Here is a 14218-nt window from a genome sequence, read left to right on the forward strand (position 1 = left end):
ATCATTTTGTTCGAGTATAGGATAATTCCATATGACTTTTAGTCTTCCTCTTTTGTTTGCTTCCTCAATTATGAGTATTTTTCCATGATTTATTCACGTTCGATATGTCTTTTTAGATCAACTTAGAGATGCTTTTCCTAGTAGAGCTGAGCAGTAACGGAGTCAGAAATTTCACAAAGGGTGTCCAGAAATAGCACAGTAAAAACTCTTCTAAAAAAGTAGAACTGGTGAGATTCAAACACACGAGCACTACCCCATTCCAAAGAGGTGAAACCACTAGGCTACAATAGCTTATTGTGTTAAAGTTGTCCAAAATATGTTATTTAATCATTTCGTGGATCATTTTACTTATATATACGATATTTTTCGACGAAGGGTGTCCAATTACCATCTGGCTACGCCACTGGAGTTGAGGGTCTATCAGAAACAACCCATGTAACTTCCAATGTAGGGGTAAGCTAAGGTCTACGTACACTATACCCTCCCCAGCTGGACTCTCCAAAAATGAAGTCTCACCCGTGTCGGATACTCAAAAAATGCATTACTTTTGGAGGATCCGACACACACCCTGTGGCTTTTTTGAAGAGTCCGAGTAACATAGCTCCCCAGACCCCACTTGTTGTTGTTATTCTTTTGTTTGTTTCCATGTTTCGTGTAATCTTTGGTTTTGGATATCTGATTTCATTTGTGGTTCACTATGTTTAGGTGACCTCACCTTATTGTTGTTATTACGGTTCCTTGCATATTAGTAACAATTTTACTATTCACACATTGGCATAAATATAGTACCTGATAGCCTTCAATCAAAATGATTTGTTCTATATTCAATTTTTATGCAGCAGCAAAGACGAAAGTTAACTCAAACTAGTGTGGAATCGAAACATACTTGATTGATATATATACACTCGCTACAATTAGTTGTTGTCATGCTTTTAGAAGAAAGTGAAACAAAACTCAATACTCATTCCACCCAATTTATGTCCAAGTCCTTGAGTTTCATGAGCCATTTCTTTGCATCTTGTGCAACAAAAGGTTTAGACGATGTCGTTTCACAATTTACATCATTAGCTAATAATTCAACTTTCTTCTCTTTGGCAAAGCTTGCTTGTCTGTTAGGATGCCTTACCTTAAGTGACAGAAGACGCGAAACTTCATGAAGGCCGCCCCATTTTTCTAACGCACGAGCAATATCATATCGGCCTGTAGGAGATAACTAGTACAAATCAGAAGTATTCGTGAGGTGAAGAACTAGAGCAACTCTAGGCCTGGGAAACATTACGTCGTTTGCATTGTAATCTAGTTCCATACCTGCACGTTCGAAGGATTTTCTACTAGGCATATACGATAGATCCATTCCCCAGTTCTTCTGGAATCGACTGATCTGAGAAATTGCAGATCATTTCCAAGCTCAATCAAAATAATCAAGAAAATATGAAATGCAACTAGGTTGGTTAAATCTCCTAAAAGTGAAACTCGATTTTTTCCTGCATTGATCAGTATCTTATGCTGTTTTTTGTTTTTTTTTGCATGTATTCACAGTTTTTGCATGAAATGAGAAGTTGATAATACGTACGAAGAACTGTTAACTAACCTCCTCTTGTAAATTTTCTAAGCTATCCCAATAACCTTTTGGTTTGCGGTGTTTGTAAGCAAGAGATAGATTCATCAATGAAGAAATTCTTCTAAAACCTCCCATACGTGTAATCGCCTTTTCAATATCAACTCTTCCATGTTTTCTGAGTTGCTTTCTCATAGGCATAAATCCTTCTTGTCCATGTTCGGAAATAAAATCCAAGAGCTCAGCTTTAAGAACTTCAATATCCCTCTGCAACCCTGGAACTTTCGGCCTTTGTCTAGGTGAATGTAAACTACTACTATCTGAATTCTGCCCAGCTTGCCTATCATAATGAACAGATGAATCCTTCATTGATGAACTAACCGATGCCTCTCGGAATTCATCATGGTTAAATTTTTCAAGAGGTTTCTCTGTCTCTCGTTCCTCAATGTAATCTCGGATTGCACATAAGTTTGATGGAAGGTCCTCGTATATGACCTAATAATGACAGAGTAAAAGCAGAAGAAAGCACATAAGGCATTCTAATTTGTAAAATTTTCTGCAGATTTATTGATGCAAGTTAGGCTCAAGATCCACTTAACATAAATTTCAATGTTAAGTGGATGATGATTAGAGTAGACATGAATACAAACCTCTTCCATAATTGCTTCGGAAAGAAACGAATTCTTGTGCATTTTTGACTCCACACTATACTTCAACAGAGTATGATGACTGCCTAATTGCTCTAAGATCCATTTTCCTTCAAAAGAATCGAAATCTCCTTCCACCTGCTCAAAGCTAATTTCTTGTTCTATGAGTTCAGATAAGTCTAGAACGACACGTGCATGGAGAACCATGTATAGAAGACCCTTGCATCCTTCCTGGAAATGGACAAGTAGAAGCATCACCTAATATTCGAGAAACATATCTCATTGCAATACACAACGTATTATTCACTCTGTCATTTACCTGAAGAATGCGAACTTTGTTGTTGTCTCGTGATAAGATCTTACTGATTGCTAAATTCGGAACTATCCTGCAACAGTTTGGGATGAATTACCGTTAGTATGATGAAAAAGCCAGAAATTATATTAGAAGAAAGTCCTGAAAACTTACTCGGGAAGACTTTCATAAGCAGTCAAAACATTCCATACTTCGCGAACTGGAGCTTTTACTGTAATACTAGCAACAACGCAACGATGAACACCTCCATTTTCCTTCACTTCCAAAATCAATTTATCAAAGGGACTACCAAAACAATACAGCTTCACAGGAAAAGGTAAGTCACAGTATACAGTCTATTTAATTACCAGTAGACCATCAAATCTTCGGAGATGGACTTCATCCACCACACATGGCTTGTCAAGTCTGCAAGTTTTCCCAAATATTCCCCAATTATTAGTCACGTCACTTGTAACTGGTGTCGACGGGCCAAAAGTGGCTTTGACAAACTTTTCCTTCAAGTGTTCACCCGAAGATTTATTTTCGTGGGATATGACATGATCAATAAGGTAAGAACCAGGTTCCTCTTTGGTAACATTCTGATAACCTTGATAACTGTTTTCAGCTCTACAGGACAACGCTTGAAGATTTACGGGGAGGTCTGACCTGATAATCCTCTCCAAGAAAATGGCTGGAAAGTTGAACCTCGGTATGACACTAACTTCATAACTTAGTATAGCCGTTGAAGACCTGAAAAGAAAAGGCATTTGCAGGTCGATCTCTGCATTATTCTTGAAGACAACATAAAAGGAAAATTAGGAACAACAAAGTTCTGTCTGCTTCGATAAAGATCATACCTTGTTCCAACTCTCACTGACCATTTGCCTTCAAACTTCTTGAAGTCACCGTCAACCATAGAGAAATGGAGCTCGCGAACATTATCCTAAATTTATACAAGAGTAATGTAAAACACAGCTCTTGGTTTAGACACCCAACTCAGATGAACTATCATACACAGAGATTTCATAAGCTTACGGATTTAATGAATTCTTGGAGATCCAATACAACGCGAGCTTCTATGTGCCAATAGAGAGATCGTTGGATACCTCTTTGCTCCAACCAAATACGCCCAGGACGTGGACAAGGGATTCTCCTACTGTGATTAACAAGTGATTCATGCATCAGTGTGTAGTGCAAAGTATATCCCAAAAAATCATCAGAACCATGACGATATGACAAACAGAGAACTTCAAGATAATATGAATGTCAGCAAAGACTCTAGAGACGCCCGTAACAGATATCCATCTCTACTGTTTGTACCGAATATGTTTATTCCGAATTGTACCAGAAGAATAAAGGCCAAAGACAGCCTCTCATTGCAGTAAGTTGTAGGCATGTCTCAAGTTGTACCAAAGTACGAACTTCACGAAAAACAAAATGAGGTGTTTGAGCTAGCTTGCCCGCACCTGACTATTCCTCTAGGTACCTGTTAGCTCCTCACTAATATAGATATCCAAGTAACTCTATCTATCAATGCTATAGGAAGAAACCACATAGCATTTTTTGTGCCTCTGTATTAATTTAAGCATAAGACCTCACGGTTCTCCACTCACTTCATTGATCACTAGTTCACACCCCTTGGTAACAAGATCGAATGTAGAGTGTAGGATGTTGATTTTGCCAAAAACATTAGTTTTGATTCAAATCCTATATTTGTTTTAAGAATACATTCAATATGTAAAGAAGTCATAATACGTAAACACACACTCAAACTTGTCCTCAACTCACACATAAAGCACTATAACTTTGAGAGTGCACATCTAAACATCTCAACCAATGGCGGAGCCAGAATTTTCACTGAAATAGGTTCGAAATATGAATAAATAAACACACAAAGAAGCCGAAAGAAAGTTCAACGTCTACTATATATATACATATAAAAAAAATCAACCATGTATAAATAGTGTAATTTTTCGACGAAGGGTATTTAGATGAACCTCTCGACCCTATCTAGCTTCACCCCTAAGCTCAACTTAGTCTCAACTAGCAACTAACCACTCCAACTCCCCCCCTAAAATCCCAAACTCATAAGCTTCAAATCCTCGCTCCGATTTACAACACAAACATCATTTATTAGCAAAAAGGAGATACATTGCATCTATTACCTGCTAACAAGATTCGGGACGAAATCAGCAAGCCTTTCATAATCAGTAAGAGCATTCCATACAGAATCAACATCAGCATTCACCAAAATCTCAGCTTTAATCTTTCGTTCTCTCCACGAAACAACTTCCACTTCACATCCAACATTTTTCTCTACTCCCATTGCATCTCCTCCTAAAAAATCCCCTTTTCTATAATAGTAAATTCTAAAATTCTCATTCTTCGAATCAAATTTAACATAGTCCGAAGATGAAAAACTCGATTTCCATGAACAAATTGATGATAATTTGTTATTGATTTCATAGTTTTTTGGTTTGATTGTGAAATGGAAATGCAGAGAATACATAGAGTGAAGTGAAAGTGAAAAACTTTGTGTTAAAATTGAAAATTTTATTAACAGAAGTGGTTATTTCTGTTATATATATTGTTATTTGATTGACAGTTAATTATTGACCACATATATGTTTTGGATAGAAGGGACCATAAATGAGTGGTCACAACTCACAAGCTTATGAATTTCTTTTACTTTTTTTGTTTTGTTTCGAAATTATAATGTTATTTTTAATTCAAATCGATGGTGAGATAATTACTCTCGAAAAAACTTGTTTTTGAGGGGTCGTTTCATAGATGGTTTAGATGTGAGTGATGGAAGTATTAAATTCTGCATAAGTAAAAACTATGTTTGGTAGCTGATTAAGAGGTAAATTATTCGTGTATAAAATTAATATTGTGATTGGTTTGGAATTTAAAACAAACATGAATAAAATTATTTTATGCGGGAAAGAAGATGGAATGACTAATACATGAATAAATTAATCTCCGCATAACTTATAACTAATATTAATTTGTGTAGTACAGTACATAGATTCACTTATAATTAATCATGTCCTACTAATATTTATATACCTCTAACCAGCTATCAAACGACGTTTAAGTGCTACCAATTGAATTTTAAATGTAACGTGTATATTATTTACTAAACTTTTAAATATATACTTATTCAATTTCAACTTCTCATATGACATATTTAAGACCACGGTATTGAAAGATGTTTTAGTACATTCTATGTATCTTTAATTCAAAGCAGCAAAACTCAAAAATCTTTCTTCTTTTTTTCTCTCTCTTAAATTTTGTGTTCAAATCAAAATTATACAAAACAAATTGAAACGAGCATAGTAATAATAATTTCTAGATGATTTCTTTTTTTTTCTTTAGCTATTTTTGACGTATATGAGCTATCTATGAAAAGTCTTTTGAAAAACACCACTTATGTCATTTTCATAACTTTCAATCAACCAAAAAAAATCACAAATCACAGAATATGTGTAACAATATTATACTCCAAAGTCCAAATATCTAGAAAAAAACTATTCAAACCTCCAAGTTTCCATCAAAATCAATCTCAAATCACCAAACAATTAACATATTTTACACTAAAATATCTAATAAGAAAAAATATTACAAAAAGTTGCAACAATTACAAACATACTCCCAAATAGTAAAGTTTGTCCAAGTGTATACGTAGATCTTAACTATGCCTTAGAGATGAGGTCATTATTAGTTTCTACCATAAAGGAAAGACTCCGAACTATATAACGCATACCTTTCAACCCCACAACGGGATCAGGTAGGGGTAAGATCTGCATATATCCTGCCTTCTCCAGGAACACACTTGTAGAATTACAAAGGCGTTAAATGAAGCTTTGACAATATTTCCCCCTTATTGTTAGTCCTGAACACTAAGAATGGTTATCTAAAACGCGTGTTGATTCCACTCTTGAAGTGACTAAACATCAACTCTGAATACAGGCCTAGATCGTTTGCACAGTTCCTTTTCCTCAAATCAACTAAGTTGATTCTTCCGCGCAAAAGTTGGTCAATACCTACCAAAGACCCTTAATTCACAAAGGCGTTAAATGAAGCTCGAGTAGATTACCTATACAACAAGTTGTAGTAAGAAACTTCCAAGTCAAACTAACAACATTGAAGTTTAACATATGCCAAATAGGAATTCTAGTGAACAATGCAAGTCTATAAAAGTTACCTATATTTCAAGTTAGAGACTATCCAATGAAAGAAATGAAAATGACTCATTAGAAAACATGAGGAGAATAGTCCTTAGTTGGTTTAGTCACCACAGAAGATCGAGTAAGGAATTCTGTTTACTCTTTCAAACTCCAAAGTTATATATTCAAATGATACTAAGCACATATTATATGATATGTTGCTTCTCATGTTGTTGTTTTTCTTCTTTTAAACATAAGGGGTACTGGTTAGTCGTTTATCGTCATGGATTTAGCTTCTTGGCTTTTCGTCTTCGTTCTGTTTCATCATACATGTTTTGATTCTGTTCAAGGACAGAACACACCTTATTCAAACTGTCCTCAAGAATTCCAATGTGGAAGTTCAGAAATTCTGAGTTTTCCTTTCTACAAACCCGATCAACCAGATTGCGGATTGTGTAAAGTTGATTGTGATACTTATCCCAATCCGGTGATCGAATTGGAAGGAGTTAACTATCAAGTTGTTGAAAAACAGAATCCTTTTGTCAAAATTAAGGATCCTGTTCTTGAAAATCTCTTAAAGGAAAAGAGTTGTCGATCTTTCGAGAGAAATCTATCTCTACCAATATCTCCTATAATCACTTATACTGTCTACCCTTTCCTCGCCTTGTTTAAATGCAATACTAGTAATGATATCTCGTACGAGGGCTTTCAAAGCTACAATGGTTGCGAAAGTTTCACTTTGTACTATAACCATTCATCCGTTTCTTCTGTTGGATCTACTCTTCCTACTCAATGTTCAATGATTCATTTGCCTATGGTGTCCGATTATAAATCAAAATCGAACAATAGTAACCTGTTCGATATGTTGGCTGCTGATGTTTCTCTTGGATGGTCTGTATCTAGGACATGTAATCAGTGTTACTCGAGTGGAGGACGATGTCAAGTTGATAGTAACAACAAATTTGTTTGTTCTGTTAGTGATCAAGGCAAAGGTATTCAAGAAGTAAAATATGCCTAATTCATTCATCTTAGTACTCTTTATTTATTCGTTTTTCGTATTGCAGGAAAGCACCATCTTCGTAGACCATGGATCGTTGTTTTAGCCACAGGTAACTAAACTCTTTTGTAAAACTGTACTAGTTGCATTGTCCCGAATAGACACTCTTCACCGGAGTATGACTTCATTTTCCTCCGTATAGTTGCAGTTCTCGGTTGCATTGGAATCTTGATTTTGCTGTTCTGCTTCAGAAAAAAGATTTTCTGGCATAAGTACCTTAGGTTTTGGGAATCGAAAGCTGAGGATCATCAAAATATTGAAGCATTTTTGAAGAACTACGGGCCATATGCTCCGATGAGATATAGTTATTCAGACATCAAAAGGATGACCAGTAGCTTCAAAAACAAACTAGGCCAAGGAGGATATGGTTATGTATACAAAGGAAGTCTACATAATGGAAATCCTGTTGCTGTGAAGGTTCTGAATGGATTAAAAGGCAGTGGTGAAGAGTTCATAAACGAGGTATCGAGTATTAGCAGGACATCACATGTTAATATCGTGAGCCTCGTGGGATTCTGTTTTGAGGGACGAAAAAGAGCTCTAGTTTATGAATTCATGCCAAATGGATCACTTGAAAAGTTTATCTATCAGGAAAGATCAGACACAGACAGAGTTCGTCAACTAGATTGGCAAGTACTGTACAAAATTGCATTAGGCATTGCTCGTGGATTGGAGTATTTGCATCGTGGTTGTAACACTCGGATTCTACATTTTGATATCAAGCCTCATAACATACTTCTTGATGAAGACTTCTGTCCTAAGATATCTGACTTTGGCCTTGCTAAACTCTGCGTAAAAAAGGAAAGTATAGTGTCAATGTTAGGTGCACGAGGGACTATCGGTTATATTGCTCCTGAAATTGTTTGTAGAAACTTGGGAGGTGTCTCACACAAGTCTGATGTTTATAGCTATGGAATGATGGTGTTAGAGATGGTTGGAGGAAGGAAAAATGTTGTTGATCGAACGAGTGAAGTCTACTTTCCAGATTTGCTTTATCAACGAATTGAACTAGACGAAGAACTTCAACTAATCGGGATAATGAATGAAGAAGAGAAAGAATGTGCGCGAAAGATGGTGATAGTGAGTCTATGGTGCATCCAAACTGGTCCTGCAAATAGACCATCTATGACTAAAGTTGTCGAAATGTTAGAAGGGGACTTAAACTCTTTGCAAATTCCTCCAACACCTTACCTATATTCTTCCTCAAGTTCAGAAGTAAAATTGATCTCATCAGTAGAAGAATCGAGTTCCCGATCAACTCTCACTATCTCCACCAGATAGGGATAAAGTGATTTGTGTACGTATATTCGTTCCCTTCAAACCTTATTTGTGGAATTACACAAAAGTATAATGTTGTTAGTTGTACAAAATTTCTTCATAGTGCTTTGAATGGTTGTTTATTTATTCTTTGCTTTGTTAGAAATATGTGTAAGATTGACTGGAAAATAATGATCACAAAAAGCAAGACTAAATAAAATATGGCTTAGTCTTTTTTTTTTTTTTTTTTTTGAGGTGGGAATTTTTTTGAAAAAATGATCATTATTTGAAAAAAAATTACTTACACTTAGTACAATAACATATTCAGTATAATTTTAAAAAAATTAATTTTGAAAAGCATAGAATATACGTTGATTTTACTCTTGTCTTTATAGATAAGAGAGATATTTTTTCTGAAAGACACTCGATTCTTTTTTCTCATGCATGAAATTATATCATAAAGTCATATCAATTTGTTATGATTTGTATGTTTTAAAATGTATTTTCTTAAACCTTTATTTGTAGCTCTAAAATCATGACGATAACTACATTAAATATATCATATGAAGTCATATATATTTTTTCTCTCTTCTTTCTCTTTTGTGTTTGTAGTTATGAAATCCTGACAAGCCGATGTAGTTTAGTAATCTGGCTCGTAAGATATCTAGGTTAAATATTGCATAAAGTTATATCGATCTATCAAGACTTATAAGCTATAGTTTCCGATTTCGCTTCTTCTTGCCAGCTCACTTGATCATCTTTGTTGTTCAATTTAGAAGTATTTTGATACGTAAATTTTTCACTCAAACTTAAAAGGCTATTTTTGCACAAATATCAGAACCTGGCATAACATTTAAATAGCAATACAAAAGTTCACTTTTGTGCAAACCACTCCAATTTACAAGACCTCAAGCCCAAAGAAAAATCCCAAGTGGGCTAACTTAGGCCCATTATGAAGTAAATTCATTTTTTCTTTTTTGTTTTTTCGCCAGGCGTCCGGTTAACATATTGGAGCCCGGCTAAATCTGACTTCGCATCGGAAAAGTTTCACATTGGAGGTAAAGCACTTTCTAACAAAGACGAATTCGAACTCGAGACCTCTGATTGTGGTTGAAGGAGTATCGTAAATCTTTTTAGTAAATATATCAAAATCTTAAAAAACAACTAATAAAGGTAGGATGACAAACAGTACGGTGTGTTGCAGAGAAAACTCGTGCAAAAAAAAAATATATATTGAACTACTTCAAAAAGTAAGAAAAAAATCATTAAATTATTTTATAATCATATTTTAATAGTAATCTCGTATCTGCACCTGCATAACTCTATATACTCGTTTTGTACAAATTCAAACTCGCACCATTCTATTGTCTATCCCTAATTGCATAATTGCTTTTGCCGCTCCATCCTTTTAACTTTATGGCGCTATTTTCTTAAACAACTAAATTAGAATCTTTTTTTTTACAAAAAAAGAAAAAGTTTAGTCAAAGAAAAAAAAAAGTATAGTATATAAAAAAAAATTAAAAAAAGGTTTATACATGGGAAATGTTGCATGAAATCAAGTAAATTATAGCATTTGATTTTGGTCCCACGTTGGAGACAAGAAGAGAAACAGAAGGTAATAATTTTATTTTATTATTCATAATAAAGTGTAAAAGACAAATTATTAAACAAATCATATTTCTAATCAAAATTCCTAAATTTTGCTTTTTGTCGTTAGACCAAATGATTAATCTCCTCACTTTAAACATAAACTTGCACTCTTTACCTTTTTCTTTTTTTTTTTGCTTTATTGTACTTCTCTCTTCTTTTTTTTGTCATTATAGTTGGTAACTATTGTCATTTTAGGTATTTTATTACAACTTATTAATAAGGAAAAAGGTTAAAATATATCATTAAACTTTCAGAAAATGTTTATTTATGTCATCCGTTAAAAGCTTACCTCATTTATATCATTACTGTTCAAGAAAAAACTCATTTATGTCATTATTTTTAACAGTGATTTTGCAAAATCATTTTTGACACGTCGCCAATCGTAACTAGGCCACGTCATCAATTTTTTTAATAAAAAAAATCATAATTCTGAAGAAGTAAATTGGATTAAATTTTTTTATTTAAAAAATTGATGACATGGCCGAGTTTTAATTAGTCACATATCAAAAATAGTTTTACAAAATTATTGTTAAAAAATAATGGCATAAGTGAGCCTTCACTTTAACGGTAATGACACAAATGAGTCAAACTTTTAACTGATGACATAAATAAGTCTGATCTGAAAGTTCAATGGCATATTTGAGCATTTTCCCTCTTAATAATGATAATTGAAATTTTAAAAGTATATGTTAAATTTATTTATTTATTTTGTCATTTTAGGTATTTTTACAACTTCATAATAATGATATTTGAATTTACCCGAAATACAAGGAAATTGTTTTCGATAAAATATTTTTTCAACATTGAACACACATAAAATATACGAACTTTCATTTTTTTTTTTTAAATTGTGACAAGTCAATCAAAAAGGCTTTATTGTGCATAGTTTAGTGTATTATAGAAGTGACAAATGATGTTACATGGCATTAAATTAAATCTAAGTTTTAATTTAATTTAATTTAAAAGATTTATTGGTTTTGTACCCAAAAGCAAAAGTGAAAATTTTGAGTAGTTCAAGAGAATGACTAAAAGAACGTTGCTTTGTTTCTTTATTCAGCCGTAAGGCAAAGCCTTTATGAACCTTTAAACCCTAGCACTCCCTAAAAAAAAATTAGAAAAGATAATTGCGGTGTTTGAATCAGATTATTTGTATTTAGATATATTTTGTGAAATAACAACTATGTACCTTCAATTTGTATATATATGTAGATTAATTTCACGTGATGTATGTTATCTTTTGTCAATATAAATATTAGACAGGTTTTCATAAAAAAAATTCTCATTTTTGTTAATTTGCATGTATGTTGATTAATTTCATGTGATGTATATTATCGTATATCAATACGAGTATCATATATAAATATTTACGAAGCTTTTTTTTTCTTGTTCTTGTTAATTTACATATAGGTCGATTTCATGTGATAGTGTATTATTTTCTGGGAAATTTATATATAATAGCAAACTAATAACCTAAAATAAATGGAGTAGCTAGAGTTTGATTTAATTGTGCTCCATAGCAAACGTTAGCTAAAGTTTGTCAGGCATCTCTCTCCCAAAAATCTCGCTCGCTACTCTCCATTCTCGCTCGCCTCTCTCGCTTTATACACAAAAGTGTATAAATTCTGTTTCTGTTTTGTATAAAGCGAGAGAAAATTGTATATACACATGCAAAAATATATATCTTCGTGTTATACATTTAATTATACAATTTACAAACATTTTACTTCAAATATTGCAGAGAAAAAGGCCAACGAATTATACAATTGCGAATTATACAATTGCAGTGAAATACAATTTTCTCTAGCTTTATATAACAAAAGTGTATATATTTTGTTTCTGTTTTTGTATAAAGCGAGAGAAAAACATATATGTTCTTGCTATACACTTATAATTATGCAATATACATATATTTTAATTCGATTCAACTGTATGCAAAGCAAATTTTATAAAAATATTGCAGCGAAATAGGCAGCGAATTATACAATTGTGCATTATACAATCGCAGTGAAATAGGATAGCGAATTATACAATTGTATATCTATAGCGAATTATACAGTTTTATGTTTGCTATGGAGCGCAATTATGTAAACTTTACTATAGCATACAAATATAAATTTTTTATTTGCTATACGTGAAAGTTGCCCTATTTTCTATCTATATAAGTACTGAATAAGTATTATGAGGCTTCAACTCCTTAAATATTGTTCTTTTTTTTAATAATTATGATAAGAAAATCATTTTTATGCACAACTTAATTAATTCCATCGGAAAAAAAAAGGCTATTAATTCTGACTAACTTATTAGTATTTTAACTAGTTTTATAAAGTATTTGTTAATTTTAATTTGCATTCATTTAAATTAAGTTTATGAAATATTAGTTATCTCCGATCAACATGTGTATATCAACATCTATTAATATAAATACTTACCAATTATCTTCCTTTAATATAGATATCAATTAATTCTATTTATCATGATTTAAACAAATAAAAAGAAAATCACTCGATATACCTTGGGTCTTCCGTGTATCATTTTCCTTTTTTTCCTTTTTTTGGTTCATATTAACTAGTGCCTCGTTTGTTTACACTTAATGGAGGTCTGAATCTTAATCATTTAGATTCAGCCTATTAAGTACGTTTGGTTTTTAAGTCTTATTCAGATTCAGTCCATTAAGATCATTTGTTTTATTTTTTGAAAAACCTCTTAATGGGTCTGAAGAGGTTTGAATGAATCAGATCTGTAATAACATTCAGACTTATTTAATGAGTTATCAAATAATAAATCACTGCTTCTGCTTTAAGCGTGTCTTTTATCTCATAACTAAAAACTTTCTGTCTTCTCTTTTCTCATTCAAACACCATTTTCCCAATAAGTTTTCATAAATCCTTTCAAATTTTTTTATATTAATAATTTTCTTGTATTGACTGATTCAAGAACACTGTTGATATATTGGAATCTATTAAGGTTTTTGAATGAAAAAAATTGTACTTCCAAATCATAATTATTAAAACTTTTAAAACTTCTTTTTTTATCAAAAGCGATATATATTTTGTTGAAATGATTTTTTTTATGATATTTTATTAATTTAATGTTAATTTCACATGCACATTCGAATATTGAAAACAAATCGTATTAATTATTTAGTGTTCAGATTTAGAGACCACATCTTAATATTCAGATGTATATTAAGATAAAAAAACACAAATCTTAATATAAAACTCAATATTCAGATATGTATTCAAAGGCTTAAATCACCCTAGTTTAAACATATTTTTTGTGTTTTGAAAAATCAAGAAAGACATTAATTTTTCTTTTAACTCCACCCTTACTTCAATAATAAATGATCAAAAAGGATAAAGGAAACATAAAGGGTCTCAATCCCTTCCAAATAAACCTTATAGTAGTATTAAAAATATATATAAAAAATATCATTTCTTTGTCAAAATGAATAAATCATTAGGGATATTTTTTTTTAAAAAAAAATAAATAATTAAGAACAGAGAAAATATAATTTACTTCTCAAAATCAATAGAGTTTCATCATTTCTATCGTACACTATCTTTATTATTAAATAACTACATAAAGTAA

General features: G+C 32.3%; 2 protein-coding genes across 2 annotated transcripts; one reads left to right on the forward strand and one right to left on the reverse strand.

The window, feature by feature from the left end:
• Nucleotides 1–870: 870 nt before the first annotated feature.
• On the reverse strand, nucleotides 871–5050 carry LOC101248774 (putative DNA-binding protein PPP1). The gene is made up of 11 exons (XM_069297781.1): nucleotides 4663–5050; nucleotides 3533–3653; nucleotides 3355–3440; nucleotides 3164–3247; nucleotides 2866–2923; nucleotides 2672–2772; nucleotides 2525–2591; nucleotides 2209–2436; nucleotides 1592–2053; nucleotides 1309–1381; nucleotides 871–1200 (listed from the first exon to the last, which is right to left on the reverse strand). Exons 1-11 carry the CDS (start codon nucleotides 5004–5006, stop codon nucleotides 962–964), a joined length of 1863 nt encoding a protein of 620 aa, XP_069153882.1. The 5' UTR covers nucleotides 5007–5050; the 3' UTR covers nucleotides 871–961.
• Nucleotides 5051–6152: 1102 nt separating this feature from the next.
• Nucleotides 6153–9200, forward strand: LOC101243709 (LEAF RUST 10 DISEASE-RESISTANCE LOCUS RECEPTOR-LIKE PROTEIN KINASE-like 2.1). The gene is made up of 3 exons (XM_019213784.3): nucleotides 6153–7658; nucleotides 7731–7775; nucleotides 7866–9200. The coding sequence occupies exons 1-3, from the start codon at nucleotides 6950–6952 to the stop codon at nucleotides 9002–9004; spliced, it is 1893 nt and encodes a 630-aa protein (XP_019069329.1). The 5' UTR covers nucleotides 6153–6949; the 3' UTR covers nucleotides 9005–9200.
• The last annotated feature ends 5018 nt before the right edge of the window (nucleotides 9201–14218 follow it).

Source organism: Solanum lycopersicum, chromosome 5 (assembly GCF_036512215.1).
Source record: "Solanum lycopersicum chromosome 5, SLM_r2.1".
NCBI lineage: Eukaryota > Viridiplantae > Streptophyta > Magnoliopsida > Solanales > Solanaceae > Solanum > Solanum lycopersicum.